Source organism: Folsomia candida, unplaced genomic scaffold (genome assembly GCF_002217175.1).
Source record: "Folsomia candida strain VU population unplaced genomic scaffold, ASM221717v1 Fcan01_Sc002, whole genome shotgun sequence".
Taxonomy (NCBI): domain Eukaryota; kingdom Metazoa; phylum Arthropoda; class Collembola; order Entomobryomorpha; family Isotomidae; genus Folsomia; species Folsomia candida.
In genome coordinates this window covers 13,407,203-13,430,216 of record NW_019091194.1, presented here as the reverse complement: position 1 = coordinate 13,430,216, position 23,014 = coordinate 13,407,203, and the positions used below count along the sequence as shown (strand labels likewise).

At 38.9% G+C, this 23,014-nt stretch overlaps 1 protein-coding gene across 2 annotated transcripts in view; it reads left to right on the top strand.

Annotated features, from left to right (window-relative positions):
- Positions 1–23,014, top strand: part of LOC110843472 (nephrin) — a 91,625-nt gene that overhangs the window by 48,994 nt on the left and 19,617 nt on the right. Inside the window, exons 3-4 of one of the 2 annotated variants that reach the window (XM_022089438.2) lie at positions 12,347–12,479; positions 19,514–19,713. In XM_022089438.2, coding sequence (XP_021945130.1) covers positions 12,347–12,479; positions 19,514–19,713 — 333 coding nt within the window. Of the gene's footprint in view, positions 1–12,325; positions 12,480–19,513; positions 19,714–23,014 lie in introns of both variants that reach the window. The other variant, XM_035847472.1, reaches the window with a different exon arrangement.

The following is a 23,014-nucleotide window of genomic DNA, read 5'->3' as shown; positions in this document are numbered from 1 at the left end:
TATCCGGGTCAGTACGTTAGTGTTGTTGAAGATGAAACTTCAAGAAAAGATCATTTCTATGATCCTTCAAGTATTGTATGGAAGGCAGCTCATGCCAAGAAGGGGCTCCACTGCTACGACATTAAGGCGATTGTATGCTTGGCGAAGTGCTCACGAGAGCAGGGTGAAGCATTTGTAATGGTATGAGTTGTTGAATTATTATCTCAACAGTTGAGTAGTTTGCATTATTTATGTTAACTTTTATTTGCTGTTAGATATACTGTCGTGAGTGGAACCGACTGTACCCCGACAGCCCCTCAAGATTCTTGGTCAGTGGAACGGTTGCGCTTGTGGATGAAATAGGTGATTTGACAAGGAAGGCTAATCAGTTAGCAATGGACAGGATCTGGATTTTTGAGGCGTATGAGGAAGGAAAGGCAGTCCACCCCCAGAAGAACGCTACTATTTCAGATCTCCAAAAGATCCCCTACACCCTGATTGAGGAGAACATTGAAGAACATTTTTTTCCAAAAGATGGGGGTTCCAACAGTTGGAAGAAGTAGTTTTGTTCTATAAGTTATGGAAATTCATTATTTTTTTAAATCATTAACATTCATATTATAAAATCTTTTGGATACAGTGTGGTTATTAGATTAAATTTAAGGTTTGTTTGTAATTTATGTGAAGCTTTTCAGAATTATTGACAAATTTTGATTCTTCTTGAGACATATGTCTGTCTCATGAGACCCATGCTCCCACAAATAACACAACATTTACTCTCATTCCAATTTAAAATACCTCAGTCAGACTGACTGAGCAGTCAGACATTGTGGTGGGCTGACGGCAGCAGCAGCCCGACCAGTTTTCCCCCAACCAAATATTTGATGGGCTCAGTTCATATCACGCTCATAATAACATCATCATGATCTAATCTGTGAGGAAGAGACCAAACATCTTTGTGAAGTATCTCTATAGTCTCCCTTTGTATGATTGTTGACACGATTTCTGCCTGTTTTGCCCACCTACCTACATAGCATATGCATAGCAGTGTGCCTTTGTAGACAATGCGGTGTCCCACTCACAAATATTTTCATTGATGTTGCACTCATCGCGGTTGGTTTCATTCAGTTTCGCCCCAGAGTAAATAGATACACCAAATGCGGAGGTCCTGTTTACAAATCATCAGTCATGAATGAGCACGTGGGTAGAGGAGCTAGCTAGTTCTATAGTTATTTGTAAAACTAGGCACGTCCAGAATGACATAATGTGACAGATGAAGTCTGGACTCCCAGTCTTCATACAGTATGCATGGACGCCGTCTTATCATTGTACACATATAAATAGCAATATTTCTTCAAGACGAGGAGAAGGATGCGGGGGTGATAACATCCGATTCGAAATGTATTCAATAAACAGTTTGACCAAGAACAGAACCCGATTCATCTCGGAATGCATTTACGCGGTGCAAGGAGAGGAGGACCCCTCCTGGCTGCCCGGATGATGCGGACATGTGTCTACCATTCTATTGAGAATGAAATCAAGGAATTTCCCATCTCCACTTGAAGTGGGTTGGTGTCCAACCAAATGTGAAGGGCGAGGAGGCCTGGGGAAAATTATTTATGGATGAGGACGAGAATGCTACTCCGCGTGGTGTTGAGGAGAAAGTCTGGGGAAAGAAGACGCCGCCATGTCATCCCTCAGCACAGGGCAGCACGCGTTAGGTGGAGAAGAACAGGAGGTCTTCTTCTACGTCCCGGTATCTCTTCTCCTTGGCGTAATGCTGGGTTTTCCATTCACGAGGTGATAAACAAAAAGCGACAGTGACAAAGTTGAGCAGGTCAAAGTACGTTGGATCACTGGGAAAAAGAAGGGAAAATATCCAGGAAGGAATTGCTTTGACGTGAAAAATGTATTCTTTACGTGAACCAGACTTCATCATATGGACTTTTCTTGTACCTGCTTAGCGTGGCAATCTTTCTTGTGAAGCCTGAAACATTTTAAATTAATTTCAACTTTCACTCGATGCAGTTATGCAGTTTCTTGGTGAGTGGTGGATGGGGTTCATGTTGTTATGTCACAAATTGAGTGGTGGATAAATGTAATTATAATCCAACAACTTGTGCGGATAAATATATTTTCGTATCGCATCGACTCCACCTCATACATGGGTCTCAGGCATTTAAATTAACTGTAAAATCCATCCCTATGCACATTGTAAAGCGTAACCAACCTCTTTCACATGGCTCTCAACCTTTTACTTAATTTATTTGAAGGTTGATTGCTTGACTATACGTGTGTTATGTACGAAGCTAGTTTGGCATATGTACGTCTATGTGTACGTATAAATGCATGTATTAAACGGGATGGGAAGGAACTACTCAGTTTTTAACGTAACGTTCAATGCTTATGTATTTGCCGAGCAGAAGCACTCGACCTGTTAAGCAAACAAATTGTGGTTGGTTTTATCGCTTGCTTGCCAGGTTAAAAGGGGTCCGTAATAACAATTTATCAAGACTCTGAATTCCACCTCTCAACCTTTACCACCACGGAAAACAGGGGTAATAAATGACACTGTTAAGGCGGACGGTAACTATTATTTCTGTATTAAACGTGAGTGCCTCTTAGCCCCAGTTTCGGTTAAATTTTAATTTAAATTGCTAAACTTTCGACAAACGACTGGGAACCGAGATATAAAAATTTCCTACAATTTGATTAGAAAACAACCCTCGTAAAATTACAGTTTCCATTATTAAAAAGGTTGAAATATACTCTCATATTTCAATTCCAACATTCACTTCTTTACGCGTGCTTATCCGCTCCAGTAGTAACTTATTTACAACAAATAAGGAATGTTTGCCAAAGTAGGGAGCCACGTTCTCGAGTATGAAACGAGAGTTGTATATATTTTTTCATGTGTGAAAAGTTACTCGGTGCAGAATGGGCTGGGAAAATGAAAATCTCATTGATACACCTTTCTGGTTGGGAGCCCAAATCAATTTCTTCTCAATATATTGGTTCCTGCTCCTGCTTACTTCTGTACTAGGCTATGTATGTATTTGTACATTTATAAGAAAACTGCTGCTCTCTGCATGATCGACCTCTCGCACAAACAACCGACTGACTCGTGAGCCAGCAGACCAGTTATTGTCGATGTGGTGCAATTCCTTCTCCTATGCTTTCACCTTTCGCTACGAGCCAGTCCTCATGTGTCATTATCACAAAGTTGATACTCTCAAAAATAGAGTTTCCAAACATAAAATGAGCATTCTGTGGCAACAACGACATGAAAGGAATGTAAGAAATCTAAAGACCAAGTCGTTGGTGACTGAGAGGTCTAAGTGAAAACTTTGGCGCATATATATTCAGAATAACTTTATGGAGGAAAAGGAAAAGAGAGAAAGTGAAGGAAGGTATTTCTAAATAACATGAGAACTTCTCCGTCCCGGAATGGTACACAAAATAAAATTGAGTGAGGCACTTTACTCTTCAGCCTTAAAAGCCATAAGCTGTCGACATGCTTAGAAAAGATCGTCTGTATATTGCTAAACTCATAATATAATGCTCCGTCACTTAATGCTACGTCGAATCCTGAATTGAAGCCAAGTTGCCCTTTTATTTGCATGTTTATCCATAAATTATTTCATTTATTTGGAAATAATGTAGAATAAAGTAAGTTTCCAAGCAACTTTTCCCGTTCTTTTGCACTATAAACAAGTAAGCATACGAGCCTCGCTTTTCGACTGCGACGTTGTTGTTGTATAAAGTGAACCGGGTTGTAAAATTTATATATCTAAGTATTGTATCAATCCACTGGCTCACTGACTTTAGCAGCCTTACGAAACGAAAGCACGCAAGTGAAAAATCAATGGGCACAACTAAATCCGTTAAAAGGCCAAATCATAATCGCATGTGCGCAGCGTATGATTATTTACGTAGGGAATATGCATGTCTATGTGTGTATGCAGTGCATATACAATGCAATGCATATGCAATGCACGAAATATGTAAGAGTTTGTTACTTCCACGGGCTATAAATCGTCCAATCTGATCATTTCCAAAAAAAATTGCAAGCTCGTAAAATCGTTAGAGGAATATAGTGAAAATTAAGCTGTTGATTGCGTATAATGAAATCACTGTTTACTTGACCCTCATGATTGTTTGAGTGTGATACGAGTTATTATGTGTTTACGTAGAGTTTAGCATACAAAATATCTAACACTGCATCAATTCTACCAAAGGGAGATAATTCTTGATAAACTCGTAACAACTCAATATAAAACTGGCCATCGTTATATAATGAACATAAAGTTGGTCGCCATTACTTGGAAAATTCTCCATTCCGCCCAATTTCTTATTCTTGGTGAACAAAACGCTACAGTTCTGAGGAATAGAGGAATTTATAAATCCAATGCTATGAATAAGTAAGTATGTCATAATTTAGCTGGATTATGCCAGCGACTGTCTTGTATTTTTCAAAGTTAATTTCTGACGAGTTTGGTTGGTTTGTTTTGTGGATTTCTGAAGGACTATTATCCATGGTTGAATTTTGATGGGCACAAGAGACAACTGGGCCTGCATTCAGAGAATTACAGTCAATGTGCGACTAGACGAAACGTAGAAAAATGGTATCAGCCAGGTGAAGTAAAAAAGAAGAGTTAATATCCCTGGGGAAGATGAGAAAGGATATATGTGCCTCGGTGAAATTGGTTGGTTGAAGTACATGGAAAGAAAGCATCACCCTACATAACGGTACATCCGGTAACAATATTAGGTAATTTGGTTGTGTAATCCACCAAAGGCACGTATGATGGACACAAATGAACTTGGCAGTTTTTTCTCACATTCATTAAGTTAACATGACTGTGATGACTCCCACTACTTATATATAACATGAATGATTTTGTAGCAACTTTAGCAGTCGGCGGTTGTAAATAGCATTTCACTTTTAACACAATCATGACCTTAGAGTTGCATAATCTACCAAACTTCAAAAGTAAACTATAAAAGCATTCGACTATTTAGGGAGATGCGACAGTTTTATGTAAAAACCTTTTATACACACATATGGAAAATATTAAACAAGCGAAGTATGCAAAAAACTTAAGATTGTGTATTTGTTTCAGGAGGCAACACTTATCAGGTTAAAATTGTAATATTCACCTGTTATTGGCATTTTTATATGTATGATAAAGATTTGGACTATAAATTGGCCTTTATAATGCTAAAGTTGATAATATTTGCTAATAATGCTAATATTTTGTCCGGCATCAAAAAAATTCCACCCGTCTTAAATTATTCCTTGTGGGTAGGTTTAACTGGAATGAATTATTTTTAATAAAAGCATCAAGGAAGGAGGCATAAAGAGCAAAAGGTTGGTTGGTTGGTACAGCGGACGGCGGAGGGAATGGAGAAAATAAGTCATATTCACTCATCCCTCTTCTGGCACTGCTTCCGGAAAGAGATCCAGCAGAATGTGCCCTGAGAAAAGTTTCCTTCTCCTCGAGAGAGATAAAGAAAAAGTATCGTGGAACCGAGCTTGAAACATTTTGCATTGTAATGGCTCTAATTAGGAAAAATGTGAAGAATGGAATTATACCGTTATGCTTTCCTTGCGGACACACCCACACTGCCACCATCGCACTGCTCCAACTCCACGATTGAAGTTGTGGACGCCAAGAATTCCAACAGACCAGCATCCCTTCAACGACGTAATAATCTTTTTGGGCATGTACAGAAATTCAGAATGTTGAAATATTTCTTCTCCATCACATTATTCCTTTCTCCTCCTCCTCCTCCTTCTTCTCCTTCTGCTACTTGTGTATTCCTTTCCTCGTCCAACACAGACACCAGTGGGCCAGCTCATACAAGAAAAAAAGACTTGAGAAGCAAATGACGACGCTTTGCATTTCTTTTTGTTTAACTTGAGGCTACAATAGAAGGAAATGAAGTTAAAATGTTCCAGCGTTAAAAAATGCATACACATGCGAACATGTTGGATACAGCTTATAAGTCTGAGCATAAGCCATGCTCTGTCACATTGCTCATATCCAAGACTTTTGCCATGTATTTAGATGTGAGCGAGGGAAAGACAGAGGATCGCATTCTCATCGATCTGTAAGTAATGATACAAAGAGCCAAACGAACCAGAAGGGAAAGTTAGTCTAAAGAGAAAATTGATGCAACTTTTCTGAATTTTTCATCCCAGACTGTAAAAATTATAAAGCAGATGTTGGTAACAAAGGAAGGCACCCAGTTAAAAGGCTACTCGTTATGTTTGATAAATAGGAGAAAGCAAACGTTTGAAGTGAGACGACAAGGAAAGAAAAATAAAGGGCATAATTTGGTTCAAAGCTCTACCAACAACATGGAGAATGGATAACACATTTAAATGTTTTTGCTAACTCTGATTGTGTGTAGGATGGAAATACAATTTTAAACACAGCACAACTTTCAGCCCGTATCCAGGGCCATCAAGAATTTACAAGATTGGTCATTCACCATGTCAGAAAGAGAGCACTTTCTCTATGCTGGTCGTGTCTGTGTTGTTTTGTCCACTCGGCTGCGAAATGACCCAGTATGCACATTAAGCTGGGATATAATGGAACGAATGATGGTAATAATGACAGGAATGTGCTAATGTCCAATGGGATTTAACAAAGGATGGGGAAGGGTGACTAGATAACACACATCATAGTCACTCAGTCTCATCCTCCTTGATGTCTTTGCTATTTCCAGCCACCATGACTTCCATATTCACATGCCTCGCTTTCATCTCCGACTCTTTCAACTCTTGCATATCACCTTTTCATACATAGGTCCACACACATTCGAACAGAGGCGTCTTGCACAAAAGTATGGATGGCGTGGCGGCGGAGGCTTCTATGCTGATGAGATGTGAAACTGAGCCTATCTTTTCAAATGAAGTGAAATGATGCGACAAGGGAGGAGCAATATGTAGTCCGTAAGTAGACACGGGATAAATGGAGGGAGAGAAAGAGTGGAATAGGTAACTTGGTCCGAGACTTAAGGACTCGGGGATTACTCCTGTGGAATGGGAATACAAAAACCACTCCCGTACAAGGAAAATTATATGGCAAACTATGCCATGCTTTGTTGGTGAATTCCAGACCACGAATAAAATATCAACAGAATACAGATCTGTTTGGAGAATAAAGTGGCACAATGCATGAGTCTTGTTGGAAAACATATCATCATGTCGTGCCGAGTAGAAAATATTATGCTGTCATTCTCTTGATCTGCTCTGCAAACTTTTACAGGAGGAAGTAAACGGGCTTTGTTACGACGATCCATGCCCATCCTTTCACACATCCAGCTGGTTTTCCTCTGCGTGTCCACGAACGAGTGGGATAGGGCTTTTAAATGATAGTTGATGATTTTTCATGATAAACTCGTAATTTTACATTTAAATTCGGCATTTATTTCGGCCTTGTTGTTTGTTTTCACCATTTCGAATTGAAAGGGGAAAGCTTATTGTGGAGCGAGATTACTGGGCCAGTCAGGCGGATAGTTCGACCAACGTAAATATACATAATCCCCTGTTAACAATGTTGGCAATGTTGGTAATGTTGATAATGCTATTATGTTATTAATGAGCAAAAATTCGAATTAATAACTAAATCAAATAGATTTGGAGAATATACATAGCCAAACCTATGTAAAAAATAAGTAATCGGATAAAGTAGACAATAACTAGGACGAAACGAGTATCGATTGTGTAATAATGGCAAAACGACAATCATCAAATATCATTAAAATTGCATTATATTGGTCCTCAAATAAGGTTTAAAGTGAACCAAACAAGAAAAAGCATCAAGTTTATGACATGACATATACTTTAAAGATTCTAAAAGGGCACTAAAACTTTTTTCAAAGCGCACGTTCTTATAACGGCTCCAGAAATCACATTTTAATAAACACATCCTTTGGCTTCTTTCACTCGAAAGAAGAACTTTATTTCCAATTTAGAAGAGGAGGTAATTGGAGCTGAAATTCGTAGAGTTGTAGAATAAGCTATCTTTCTACTGAATAATGGCATATTTGTGGATACTTTTTTTTTATCTGGGTCCATTTATTTTATTTTCTTCGATGGAGGGTTCTCCGTCTTCATCCCTTTCTTTACAGAAAATTTTACCTCTTGACTCCTGTTGGAGGAGAAGTCAAGATATATCACTATGAGATTTTGATTGTGAAATATCACAAGTAACCGCATTCCGTCAGTGTTAAAAAGGTAGTGAAAGCATGTGGGGAGAGAAAGGAGAGTTGAATAAAGAAATGGTGATATGAATGAGACATATTATACGTATTTGTTGAGACTACTTGTACAAACGTGGTGGCCTTTTCCATGCATGACTGGTCCTTGGCTGGCTGCAATGGTGGGAGGGAAGAGGTGGTGGTTGTGGCTAAAGAGCTGGATGATGGCCTCAGTTTCCCTCCTTCTCCCATGTTGTAATATAGGATAATGTAATACTTGAGTGGTATTCTACGAGGAATAAAGTGCGTCTAAAGACGTAAGAAATGAGAGAAGTCGGAGGAAATGGAGAAAGTAAAGAAAAAGTGCGAAAGTGAAAAATAGGATTGCAATAAATGGAAGAAGGGAGACTGAAGTCAAGATGCAGGCGATTTGAGGCGTTATGTTTCCGGGAAAAGCCACTTTCAGATTGAAAAATGGTTGAATGGCTAGAGCCGGAAAACCCCATTTTCGCATAACCCTTCTTTATTCCCTTTCTTACTTCTCCCCCATACGTGGACGGACACCTTTCTTTTTCGTGAAGTCGCCTAAATTTGACTTGTGCTCATCCACGACGACGACGACGACCAGAAGTACCACACGAACCCAGTGGTAGTGATACTAGTGATGGTTGGGGCCAGCAGAGAGAAAGACAGGCCGGATCTTGTGTCAGTAAAAAAGATCTCAAAATGCATCTTGACTTGAAGTGCTTCTTCTTCCTTCTTCTTTCCGGTCGGAGTATTTATTCCTTTCGTCCCACCTCGTAGGCTCGTAGGCTCACATTTTATGAATGTGTATAAAAAGTTTTCATAAATTTAAATGCTTATGAAAGAGAATTTTTTAGAACGAATACAATCCCACACTCGAAATAATAAATACTTTTTTTATATTTTGGCTTACGATGTATTTAGAGTAGGTACTAATAAAGCCGAATCAGAAAACTGGTGGAGATTAGGAAGTACACATTGTACGTCTTATATTAAGCATGCATACCAATTATTTTGAAATAGTCATGCAAGCAAAATTAATTTTTTTGTCTGCTTTTGTTTGTCTGTATCAACATTTAAAATATATTTGGTCTTAAAAAGTGACTTTTATGTTATTTCTCACAAGGCAGACAGCTCGTATTACAGGAGCAGTTAGGGAAACACTTGTAACAACAACAACAATCGTCTCAAGTGAGTGTGGGTAAATGGACTTTGTAATATTAGCCCGTGAGAATTTTCTTGCTTTTGCCATACTCTGGAGAACAGAGAACAGAGGAGTTTACATACTTCGACGGGAGAGAAGATCCTCCGTTTGCGGGCTTCACGGCCCAGCGAGAAAAACAAATAAAGTAGGTAACGAAAATCATACGCTAAGTCCACCTCGTTGTTCCGGAGTAAATTCGTCAGCACTGCTCCTATGCGGAAACTGCGGGATTGTCGTGTCTGCAGTAAAACGGCAACTTTGCATGCAAAGCGTGCAGCCAGCAAAGAAAGTAAAACTTGAACAGCAGCAGCGGCGTGCAGAACGTAACGCTCAAAGCCAGCCGTAGCCTCCCTTGTCGACAAAGCAAACACCAAACATCGTAAACACAGAATTCTGATATCTCACTGAACAAACTACAAGGTTTTCCTCATATGTGAGAATACTTGCATCCTTGCTGACTGCTTGTTACGAAAATTGTGCTGCTCAATCCACAAATTATAAACGGAAGCCCTAAGACCGAAAGGAAACTTTTGCCCTCACTAAGAAAAAATAAGTATAAGCAGTGGGTATGCAATTTTCGATGCGATGTTTAATTAAAATTGAATTTACTTGTGAATTTATGAACATGATATGGCGTCAACCTTCTCGTGTCTCGTGTTGTACTGAAAATTGAACATGAAATAACCCAATGAATGACCAGTAGTCGTATGTGTTTGACTTTACTCGAAACAATTGGACAACTACTACAGTGTTAAAAGTATGAAACAGTATTGACTGGCTAATCTAGGAAGTCATGTTGCAAGTTTGTGCATAACAGGGAATTACTAACCATTCATGAAAATTGAATAAACAAATAAGATTGCTCGACCATTTGGTGGTGGTGAATTTGACTGTCTCAGGTTTTTCAAATCTGGGCTGTTTGTTTTCTCTCTCAATGCAGTAGTAACCGTAACCATAATTGTTATATCCCCATTCTAAATAACTCTGTTTGAGACTTTGGGAAAATCTTTCCGAGTTTCTTGGCGTAAATTATGTCTCGCACAAAATATTGCTTTCAACAGTTGAAAATTAAAACATCTGCATAAAAGTGTTAACCTGTCGGTTTAGAACGAGCACTCTGTCACGTAATAAAGTACATGAATGTGTGGTTCAAGTGCAATTACTCCAGTTTAGTGTACATATAGGCGTGCGATGCTTTGACAGCACTGCACAAATCAATGAGATGTAGGGAATCCTATCTACTCATTTTCATTTTCAACTCCTCTGGGGTAAATTACCTTATATACTCTTGTCGTTGTTGGAAGTTTTCGGTGGGAGGGTTGAGGTCAATATTATCTACGTTGGATACATGCATATGTAGGAAACCAGGTCCAAGTAAGCAGTCTGAACTACTACCCATCGTAATATCAACAGCCCATTGCAAGGGAATGCTCTTACTCAGAATGTCCATGCTTATTGAGGTAACGACAAATTGATGATTCTTTGGTTGTTGTAGAAGAGAGTGAGCTGCTGAACTTCAACTTGGCCAAACAAGGGCTGGTTCTGGGCGAAGGGAGATGAAAGGCTTACTTTGAAATGGGATGTTTTGTGTTCAGAATTGAAATTTGGAAATGTTCGGTTCTCAAATGTTGAATGTGAACTCCCTCAAGACTTGATTGGTGGTGGTGAGTTTTTGTGTGGTGAAGAATCAATTTACGAGTATTTCCTGTTCTTTGCCATCATAGACCACGCAAAACGGAACGCACGGGAAAGGATGCATGGTTTTCATCCATTATATAAAGTACGCACATCACCCTTACCAATCCATCTCTGAGATTGGGAAGAATGGAGAGACGCGTCGAGTTCATTTCCAGGTCGCTTTTTGGTTCTCTCTTCTTTATACTTGCACCAGCAGATAAGATGTATAGGCGCTGGCAAATTGAGTTGTTTTCTAAACCAACAATACCAATAGAATTTGTACCCAATTCACACCCACCCTAGATATTTGCATGAGTCTCAAATGACATTTGAATTTTCAATCTGTGAGAGTCTACAAGAAATTTAATCGTGAATATTTTTTTAAATGGACAGAACAAAGGCTATGAAATATATGAAATATGTATACTTGCATAAAGCAGATTTTGTATTAATATTACATCACGAAAGATATATTTTCCCTGGAACAATTGCACCGAGTGAATAGATGGATGGTGGATAGCTTCACTGTACTAATTAACGACTATTCCTCCCGGGATTGTGTTTCCCGTTTTACTGCCATGACTGTGTTTGTTTCATTATGATTTCATTACATAGTTGACAAAACCCTAACGAAACCACCACCCACGAGCTTTGCGAGAGATTACCTTGTTGCAAGATGCTTAACAAAACAACCTGCTCTTTCATTCACAAGTGGGAATCTTAAGTGTGTCTCGTTGTATGGTTTGAATATTTATGGTCAGTTTGGGTCTGTTTAAGATTCATCGGTAGTAAAACGTTCTCTCAGTCGTAAAACTGTTGAAACCAACTTTACGATTTCATCTCAGGGAGCTTGAGTTGGTTGTTTTATTCAGAAATGAATGGAAACAGTGCAGTTGAAGGTGTATCTAAATATGTATGTGGATACATGACACGACACTGTTTCACCATTTCAAATAATATGTTTACTACTGTCAACTCTGTGATGCCAAATAAATTCTAATGCTCATGTATATATTTGCATATTTGCTTTCCTTAAATCACTCCTTTTGATTGCTTTTCCATTTCCTAAGTATATGTGTTCCACATTTGCTTATATTATTTTATGTCCTAGTACTCATGTCTCAATATGTACACGTTTCTGTCTACGTAGGTACATATATCACTAATTTTGTGCTCTCTGAACCTACCGAATTCAAAGCTTGTGATGAAATTCTAAGCATATTTTTGTAGGTTTGCCATTTCTCTTTACAGTTCCAATTGAACATGTGGAAGGCGTGCTGGGGTCTCGTGGCAAGCTTCCCTGTGACGTCCGGGTGCCTACTCGAACGGATAAACTGCATATGGTGTTATGGTTTCGAGATAAGGATGCTGAACCCATTTACAGGTAATGAGAACCTTGACACTTCACTCTGTATAAATTACTCATTCGCATGAAAGTAATTACTTTTGACTAACTACAGCTCATGAAGCAGCATTAGTTTGTAGCTCTCTGGGTAGCAAAATGTTATCACATACGAATATCATCCTCGTGCATTGTGGGGGTTGATGAAATTTTGCTGATGGCGAACTCTTCTGCATGCAAGGATTCCGGTAGTGAGTTTCATGTGCTGGCGGTATTAGGGAATTGATGATGTAAATACCACAATGCATGATAATCCCAAAGGGATGAGTAAGGAATACAAAAGCGCTTTCTCATTTATTTAACTGTACAGTTCCCCCAAGATCTCATGTGGAATTAATGACTAACTATTAGTCTATGGCGGATGGATGCTATGGATGTGTACGTTAAATCTATGTCCTGTCAGACGGAATTCAAATCCAAATTAGTGACCAAAACTTTATTAGGCAGTGACGCACTCTGTCATCATTGAACTTTAGCTAATTTGATTATTCTGGGAAATTCTTAATTAAGGATATTTATTTATACTTAATTCTAAGATAACTACGTCGTTATAATTACGGATTAACTGACCCGTAAATATCATTTCAACTTATGCATAAAGACATGCTGCATTTTGCAGATGTACCTGTACTCATTTTTACGTTTAAATTATTTAGAAAATAATAATCTGAATTCGGCTGGATTAATGCCATATTTTATTTGCTTGCTATTCGAGAACTTTTTCTAAGTAGAGATGAATATAAAACGATTTCCATGTAGCTGTTCAGAACAGCAAAACTCGCCGTTCACCATACATTTTCCACCTAGCAGAAAATAGACAAGTCATCTTGAATTACAGTTCAACGCAACGTCTGCCTCTCTCCATCAGACAGGCTGCTTTATTTTCCGTGGGGAAATATGTAAAACTTCCGGAAGAATCTAACCGGATGAGAACTTTGTATACTTCCATAAGTGAACTAAATTTGCTATTCACTCTCTCACCAAATCCCACCAAACCCATGCCGAGAGTAGAAATGAGGTCGGACACTGTACTAAGGGACACGGGAACTTTGTAAACCAAACCAACACGTTGTTTGACTAAAAGAGTTGCAATCCGTTGGCGATCCGTGTGCTTGAGTGCGTGAGGAGAGCGCAGGGGAGGAAGGGCCAAGATTGGCACTAAAATGTGGAGAAAGGTCAAATTTCGTATGTTTGGCTTCCAGTATGGGATGAAATGAGGTGAATTTGGAAGTGGAAGAGGGAGAATTACTGGCTGAATGACAACACTGTCAGCCTACTTTATGACCACCAAAAGTATTCCTGTGAAATAAAATGTTTTATGGGGGCAACTTTGGAGGTATGCACAAGGAGAGATATATATTCATGATATGACTCTACTTATATGCACCATGCATATCCTTGCATAGATATCAACGCAAACCATAAGGATGAAGCAGTAAAAGAAAGGATTTATAGGAAATGGAATATGAACTGGGTGTAAAATGGACGTAATAGGTAACTGGAGTGAAAGTGGGCTACTCGTATCACTACCACGCAGATTTACCAAATTCCACAAATTCACGACTTTCTTCCTTCGCTCACATTTTGCAGAGAAAGGTTGACATATTTTTCTCTCCTGTAATATTTCCAAATTGAATTTTCAGTAGCGGATTTATTTTACGCGAAGCATTTTTCACCAATGCAAATTTTACTAACTGAATTCAATATTTAGTACTTCAACCGATAAAACATTTATAATTGTAAAAAATTAACTAGCTCGGATGTTATTAATTTAATTTCACTGTGTTAAAATTCTAATTGCAAAGTAAGTTATAAGTGAGCAGAGTCCAAGATGGGTGTAACAATGGCTGCGAAGGGAATATGTGGGCATGGCAGAACTCTTTAGGCCATGATAAGAACTTTCCCCATCCCATTACTTCAGACAACATATCAAGATAACAGGGTGTGACATTTCCTTATTCATTTTCGTTATGCGGAAGTAGGTCGTGCATTCCTTGTAGATACGATCCTTCATTCCTTCATTCATTCGCAGACCGATTCGCATTGTTACAATTAGATACGAATTGAATTTATACTCGATTTATAAATATTGAACGTCTAGCATTTGTGGTGGTGGTGGAAACCGTAGTCGAAAGTTTGTATGGCTCCTCAGTTTGAGAGGGTAAAGTGGCGTCTCTTATTCCTCACACAGCACACATACTCGGTCTCGTTCGCATTCAATCTTGTTGCTAAAGGGGAAGAGATGGATCGCATGTTCTGGATGCCGTTAAGTTTAAAAGTTGTATTATTGAATGCACACAACATTAGAGTTAAAGGAACAAAAATCTGTCTAGAATACGAATGGTGAGGTATTGATTTGCAGTAAATTTTTTGTCGACCAGTCCGTGCTGATCCTTCATCCATTGAAATTTTTATTCTCTACATACATCCACCAATTCCCTGTGGATTTGATCCTCTTGGTTCTCTTGTCCTGTCTGCCATCCCACATATACCACCGTGTATTGCCTGCTACGTTCAATAATCGTAGTTTGTCACAAATATGATCTGCAGTAACATAATTGTAAGCTGATTATTGACGGAACAATCAGATCCTAGAAGAGAAGATTGGTTCATCTTGAAGTTTATACACATTTCCAACTTTGTGGTTCAAAAAGCAAATCCCAAAGTTCCTCCATACATAGTCCTTCCCAGACGAATAGGTACGATCATAAGAATTTCACGATTCCATTTTTAGTGCAATATGTATTTTATTCTGCAGCTATCAAACTCCTCGTCCCTCTTTCCATTTCAACTGCGTGCATACAAACATATAAACCAGTGCGGACTGGAAAACCGAATTGTGCTGGACACGTTGAAAGGAAAAGCCCTTTGTCGCTTTGAAGTATTAGGCTCGTATCTGGCTAAAACCGACAAGGCCATTTGTTATTCTTTTTATTCGTGAGTTGAAATCCTAAATAGGCTGCGTTGGACAGACGGATTTTGATGGAAGGGGAAAACCTTGATAAGAAATTCATCGGTTTTCTTCTTCCCATCCGTCCAACACGTATGTATGAATGTATGCTCAGTTAATGTCTTATTCTTCAGTGTTATTCTAGTGCACTCGTATTATTGTTCTGTCCTAGTGATTGTCATCCTTTCTAATTCATAACATTTGCATAACTCCTTGAAAAATTAAAAATGCGGTTACATAATTCCATTAAAAGGGAGTTCTTTGGTGGAACTATACATTTCTGTCATCAATATTCATCACTCACTTTCCCATGGCAAGTAAAAAGGGCTGTTGTTTGTAAAAGGCTGCTAACGACTAATGATATATAAATATATAAACGAATCCACAAAGCAAAATCCCTGGTGTCCCTTTGGACTCCATTATACGAACGGACGTAGGCATGTGTGTATGTACAACATAAATAGTCAATCGCCCTCTTTCACTATGCGAATATTATATGCTCGCTAATGTTTTGGGTACATTTTCATTCTTGGTGAAAGTGAGATGAACATGATCACTTAATAGCGAGAGACAGTGAGAACGACGTGCATCCGCCGTTGGTATTCGAGGGTGAAAATGTTTCCAGATATTTATTTATGTAGGAAAGGAACTAAAGTAGATAGAAAACACTGCGTTATGCAGGATTTTATTGTGCTCGTCTGCATTACAACTTATTGCATAACGTTCATCTTCGTTTCCGTTTCACATTCAAAATTCAACATCAACATTCCACCAATTTAATGTAAAGTACAGTGTATAATGGGGAGAAAGCATGGGCGTGAGTGTGGTAGGTAATGCGTGCAAGTGAAGGCAAATCCCCAGCCCACATTCACAGTGAAATATTCACATGTTACATGACAAGGGAGAGGGAAGTGCTTCCTTGACAAAATTTATTTATGACCTTCCGTCACTTCACGTACCTCGAAGCAATATGGATTTATGAGAGTGCGCCATAAGACACACATCCTCGAGAACTAACACTGCATACTCCAACCAACCAACTGCTTACTTATTATACACAGAAAGAGTCGAGAGTTGTTGAATGTTCCAACTGTTGTTGTGTTCAGGTACGACGACGACAACGACGACTTGGTTATCTTACTTACACTGCTGAGCAAAATTTTCCGCCCCTCTTTCTCACTATTGCCAGATTCTGAAACTCCGAACATTTATACTGTGTGACACGAAGGTTGTTTTAGGGTGGATCCTGTTTCTATTTTGAACCCACAAGAGTTGTAAATTTTTAACCCTGTTTAAAAATAGTGATCAAAGGTTTCTATATAATACATCAAACTTGATAAGACGAGTTGCTCTAGGTAGACCACAAAAAAATAAAACCACTAATTGTAAGAACAAATTCGTTGTGCTGATTTTTGGTCAGAGGTCCTCAAAAGCTAACCTTTGCCCTGTGCATGCATAAACGGGATGCAACCACAGATATCTTTGACTACCAATTTTGAAACATAATAGTCAGAAACGTGGACCAGCACTTTTGCTCAGGAGTGTATGTTCAGGATCTAACAGAGACGTACGTATGGTATATCCGTGAATAAGAAAACAACTCGAATACGTTTTCTCCTTGTCTTTTTCTTTGCATGGGAAAATAGGCATGACGAGAACATCACTTCATTTTTTATTACTTTTACGTTCTCTCGTCCATTTACCAAATGAAATAACAACAGACGTTCCACGGTTTATTGTTGTACTGTGGGGAATCCCTTTATTGTCATATTGCTTACTTTTATTTGATGCTCATGTCAAGGTGGGGCAGGAAGTACGGAGGTATACATTTGTGCGATGTATTTATACGCTTGCATTGATATCATACCTGCAACAAATCGGATGGAGAAAACAGAACAAAAATACCGTAGTTTTATCGTACCGTGCGTAAAAAAGTACCTGTATGATTTCCAACTTGTGGACAGAAAAGCAATTTCCAAAACTTTTAATTTGAACTGTCGCAGAGATACAGTTTTCCAATTGTTAATATTTTATGACATAAAAGATAAAAGTAAACATCTGAATTCCAAACCATCTTCAATTTTTAAATGGATTTACGCACAAAGAGTGACGAAAAAGTAAATTCACTTTTGCCTCTAAGTCTGCTGGGATTTGACGTTGTAAACACCACACCAACGCAAAAAGGAAGCACAAAAGAAAATTTCAAAATGTTCAGAATGTTAAAAAGTTTCATTGAATAACTATTGACCAATATACTGTCAGAATTCACGAGTTCACTCACATTCCATGTTTCCTGTATGTGAAATGTAAATATGTCGAGATTCGATGTGTTAGCTGGCAGTCAACAACAAAGTGGATGCGTTGTGTCAAAGTGTGTAGTGGTGATAGTAGAATACGTACAGAAGTAGTAGGAGTGAAAGTACGCACTTGTGATGCAAAGTTTTCCTCTTTTATTAAACTTTTCATCACTCTTGAGGCTATAACCCCAGGAAAAATCTCGACACTTGGATAGTTAGTTACACAAGAGGAGTGCCTTATATGTACAGGAAGAAAACGGGAACATTGGATCTTGTGGGAAACATCATCTTCACACCGAGGTCGACTCTGCGACCAAGAATTCTCTTATGCCGCTGCTTAAGCAGTGATAAGCAACACTTACCACCTTCTCTCCCATCGCTTTCATCCAACTCTTGCACAGAAAGAAGAGTCAAGGATTCGGAGAAAGCACAAAGAAAGGGCGAAGAGCAGCAGCAGCAGTAGTGGTTGCTTGGCTCCTTCAATCTCAAAGTTGGGGACGCTCCTCTTCTTCTTCTTCCTTCCTACTTAGCGAACTCGTGTGCTGCTGGTTCACGACAATGCTGGGTAAAATTTCTATTATTAGGAAGACCACGATACTTGTATGACGATGACTATCAACTTTCAGCCACACTTTTCCTTCGAGTAATGGTCGGTGGGGAGATGCATATAATAGTGCTAAGCAAATGGCGCAACGGCCATGATAAGAATAATCTGCACATACAAATGACAACAGAGGAAAGAACAGAGGGAGAGGAAGGAATGAAGAGGCTGGGAAAATAATTTTGTTGAACTTTCACTTTGCAAATGAGACGTTGGCAACAAAAGTGTTGAAATTGTTCAAGTGTAAGCACTCAGATAATCAAGTAAGAAAAGTAAAAGAGATAGTTAGTAGTAATCGCAGTAATGTGACATCGTGGCCATTAGTGTATGAGGCCAGATTCCTCCAGTTATGCTTATGTGCTTGCTTCCTCGCCTTATTTCGATACAAACTGCTCAAATTTTGTGCAATTGAAAGAGTTAAACCATTGTTTTGTACAATTATGGCAAACGTTTTGTTCTTGTGTGTCCAGAAAAATTTATTTCTGAACCGAGGACTTGTTTTATCATAACCATGTTATTAATGGAATGACAAGCTAAATTTGTTAACAATGAGATTCAAATATACGTTGATATGGACTTTACTACGAAACTAGTTGGTTTTACTGCGTAAATCAAACGGTTTTATCAGTTAAATAAGTGTGAATAATATCACAAACTTGTCGCTCGTTGTTCTTTTGAATTTTATAATTTTGTACCCTAAAAGTGTTCTTTTCCGAATAATATGTACCTCTTAAATAAGTATTATTATTAAATGTAGAATGGGGGAAAGTGAATGAGCGTCAGCTAAGCAAATGCATAATCATAGCATGGAAGAAAGTCAGCTTGGATTAATCAGAACGAGTGAGTAAAAGTTGGTAGGGAGGGTGTCGCGGAAGCCCCTTGACTAAAATATTTACTACGATATGATTAGAACTTTCACACCTTTAATTATGATTTGACAGAAAATCTGATTGACCTCCACATCAATAACCAGTGCAATTGGAATAAAGACGTGCGAACTTGGTAGAATATTTAAAAAAAACAGGAAATTCAATTTTAGACCTTCCTTTCATACAGCATAAACTAAACATTTTTGTATTATATGTGCAGCCAAAGTTATAGGAATTAGATTAAATTACACGTTTGGTTTTAAATGAATGATTTTAAATGAATGTTGTATTTTTTGCAGATACGACGTGCGAGAGAAATTGTTAACGGACGCGAAGAGATCATCCGTCTTAGGAGAAAGACTATATTTTCAAACCATGTCGGATCCCGCCCACCTATCCATTCAAGATCTCCAAGCAAAGGACGAGGGAATTTATCGTTGCCGGGTGGACTTTAAGAATACTCCGACCAGAAATCTCAAAATCAACCTTACCATCATCGGTGAGTCTTTAGTTGTCTTGTCCAGTGTCATTTGTAATGTCATTAGTCTACTCAGCTTTGACGGCAGACAATGACCATTACCGTTACTCATATCTTTCTCCAGGCATGGGGTTGGACACCATAAAAACTGATATGACAATGACACGTCAGCACTTAGCTCTTGCTCTTGTAACACACTGACAGGAACGTGACAATTTTTTATGAACCATTTCATAAAGAAAGGTCTCCTCCGTAGACCAAGCGTACGCCACTGATAACAATGCTAAAGCTTGGATAACTGTGTCATCATATATGTAATGTCGTATTTAGCTGCATCGATATCATCATCAGCGACTTGAGGATGAATTGAGATGTCAAAAGATCTCATCGACCCAGCCTCAAGCTCTGATTTCCTCTTCGTCGTATCAATCATTTTAGATTCAAGTATTTAAACGCCCAAGAGTATAATGTGTTTTCGAGCAAAATTTATGTAATTCATGACATGAACTCCTCCATATGATTCGTATTCGCAACATTTGATAATACATTGAATTTTGATATAGTTTCTTACTTGTCACATTATGTAGAACACGACTTGCATTTCAAGCCATATTTTACACTTTGAAGTACCAATACAGCAGCACCCGATCCTTGTTAGAAAACTATGCACACCTGCTGAAACTTTTGGTGAGGGTATTTTCAAGTTAGACGACTAAAAATCGTAGCTTAAACAAATTAAACTCAGTTTCTTTCTGACAAAAAAACCGTGCCTGACAAAGTTGGCATGACACAAAAAGGAGTGTGGCCCCGCTTTAAATAAACCATTGTAGAGTGTTCTGGGATAAAAGGGAAAGGTACAACTCTCATTCGGGAGCAGACAAAGCAAAAGTCATGCAGAAAGCAATGGCGGAAACCATTATCATTTGTGAGCATAATTTCTTTCTCGTCCTCGAAACACTTTACTTTGTATCACTTTCACCAAAGGGACGAGGATTGCTCCGTCGAGACTTTGAATCCAGCTTTGAAATTAAATCTTGGAGGCAGATAAGAGCACTGAATGAGCTCCTTGTTTGCAACAAATTAATGAATAATGAGAGCACAAAGGCAGGAAGCAATTAGAAATCTGCATTCAAATTTCCATTCGGCTCAGATGAACATTATCCACGATTGACAAATGCACCTTGTCTTTCGCATAACTCGAGTAAATTATGGTTAGTCGTGTGTAGATGTAGCTAAGCTAGTAACTCGGTTGGATCAGCTTAGGAGGAGCATTAAACACGATGCTTCACGGCTTCACCGAAGAGAGAACCGTGACCAGAGTTGACGATAAGTCATCAAACAAGCGTTAATGCACTGTCGTAATTCCACCCTATTCCGATTACCAGAAAATTTCTACTGTCTGCTTCTCATCTCTGCAACCAACAGAACTCATTTATCTGCTTTAACCGATGGTAATGAGATTAACACCCACCCGCAGCTTCTCATAATTGCCCCACCAATCTATAATTTTCTGGAATTTTCTGAAAGTCTTCGTTGACGACGACGACGGCTCTAATTTTTTTTATATTTACCATAAGAAAAATAGTCGGCTCAGTATTTCTACCAGAGAAATTGCAGGTATGTGTCTACATACATATATTTAATAAGGCCAAGGTCTCGAAATAGTCGTAATTTCCGATTAACAATTGATGCGATAAGGTAATCTCTGACAGCTTGTTGTATGCGCTGTTGAAGCCAACGTCCCGTCGCCTAGCTCTTCCCCACTCGAGCAACAAAGGAATGAAAATAAAGAAAATTGAAACAGGAAATAAATGCCGAGTTGCAGGGAACAATAAATGAGCAAAGGAAACACGACGCACCATCAAATGCGCTTATCAACTGATGCACAATTTTCCTTTTCGGGAAACCTTTCTTTGTATTCCTATTCTCCCACCTACAGATATACATGCATGCTCTGCTACTAGCATTTCCACCACGGCCGAGACTCTTCCCTTCACCGGTCTTCAAGATAAATGCAGCAGATAGGCGCTCTCAATTGCATATTTATCTTTCTCCACTTTCTGCGGGGAAAGTAGTTTCGAGCAGTACGTACGTGTGGTGTGAAACCATTGAGTTCAATTACACTGCACTTGCCACCCAATTGTTCCACAACCCAGTCCATACTTTGGACATACACCAGCGTTGAACATCCATACGAATATCAACCTCGAATAAAATCAAACCCGTCGAACCGAGCGTTCCTTCTTTTCTCATGCTCCCTTTGTGCAATGAGTCGAACGCAATTCTCACAGTGATGGCAAGAAGGATCTGAAAAATGTAGTGTATTTGTAACAACCAATCCTGTCCGCCTCCTTCCATGTTTGTATCAAAGTTTGCTTTAGTGAACACTCAACAATGCCTACTCGCACTGCGAAGGAAATCAATTGGCATAAAATTGAAGCTTTTCCCTTTTCTTGCTCTCCTGGTTCAATCGAGCCATTTACTGATAGCCAATCAGTCGCCTTGTTGGTCAATTCTCTCCGCTAAATATTTCATGAATGAACGTGCTGCCCATCAAGCTCACCAGCTCTCTACCCTTTTTGTGTTCAAATGTTCCTTTTCTGGTTCCAAGTTCACCTACATGTGTGTACGTGCGAGAGAAGAGTGGTTAACGGCTCAGGTAAGCAAGGCACCAACTACGAGATGCAACTTTGGAAGATCATGCACGTCAATATGTATGCAAAGTGCAGGGGAAAATTACTGAATTATAAATGCATTCAAAGGGGGAACATCTGGAGCGCGAGGACATGCATAATTTTAAAGAGTGGGATCATACGACAACCACAAAATAATATGAATGAATCAAAACTTGTGCGACATTAGCACGAGTGGGAGAAAGTGAAGTAAAGTGGCTCTCACCACACCACTTTCAACCTATTTGCCAGTTTGATACCGATTTTGGAATTGGGGAGGATGAAAGACATGTCCTCTGAAGATGAGAATTCTGAGTCTAAAATAATTGGATCACGTTTCACTGGGATAATTTAAAAAGTTAGAAGTAGGAGAAAGAAGGGGCACAACGTTGTGTGAACCAAAGAGTCCTTTTCACTCTGTGTTGCGTTTCTGCCTGTGTTCTTCCTCTTCATCTTGAGGAGCATAGCCTGCTCTTTTGCGGATAACGGGGGAAAATCGATAGGTGGAGTAGGGACATTTCTTTAGGACGCTCATCTTGTCAATTTAGTTCCAGTTCGTTTTGGCGTGGATTTAAGATGAAGTGAGTGAAGACACTTGGCATCTGTAGAAAGAAATTATAGCGATATAAAACGTCTTCTTCTTAAACATT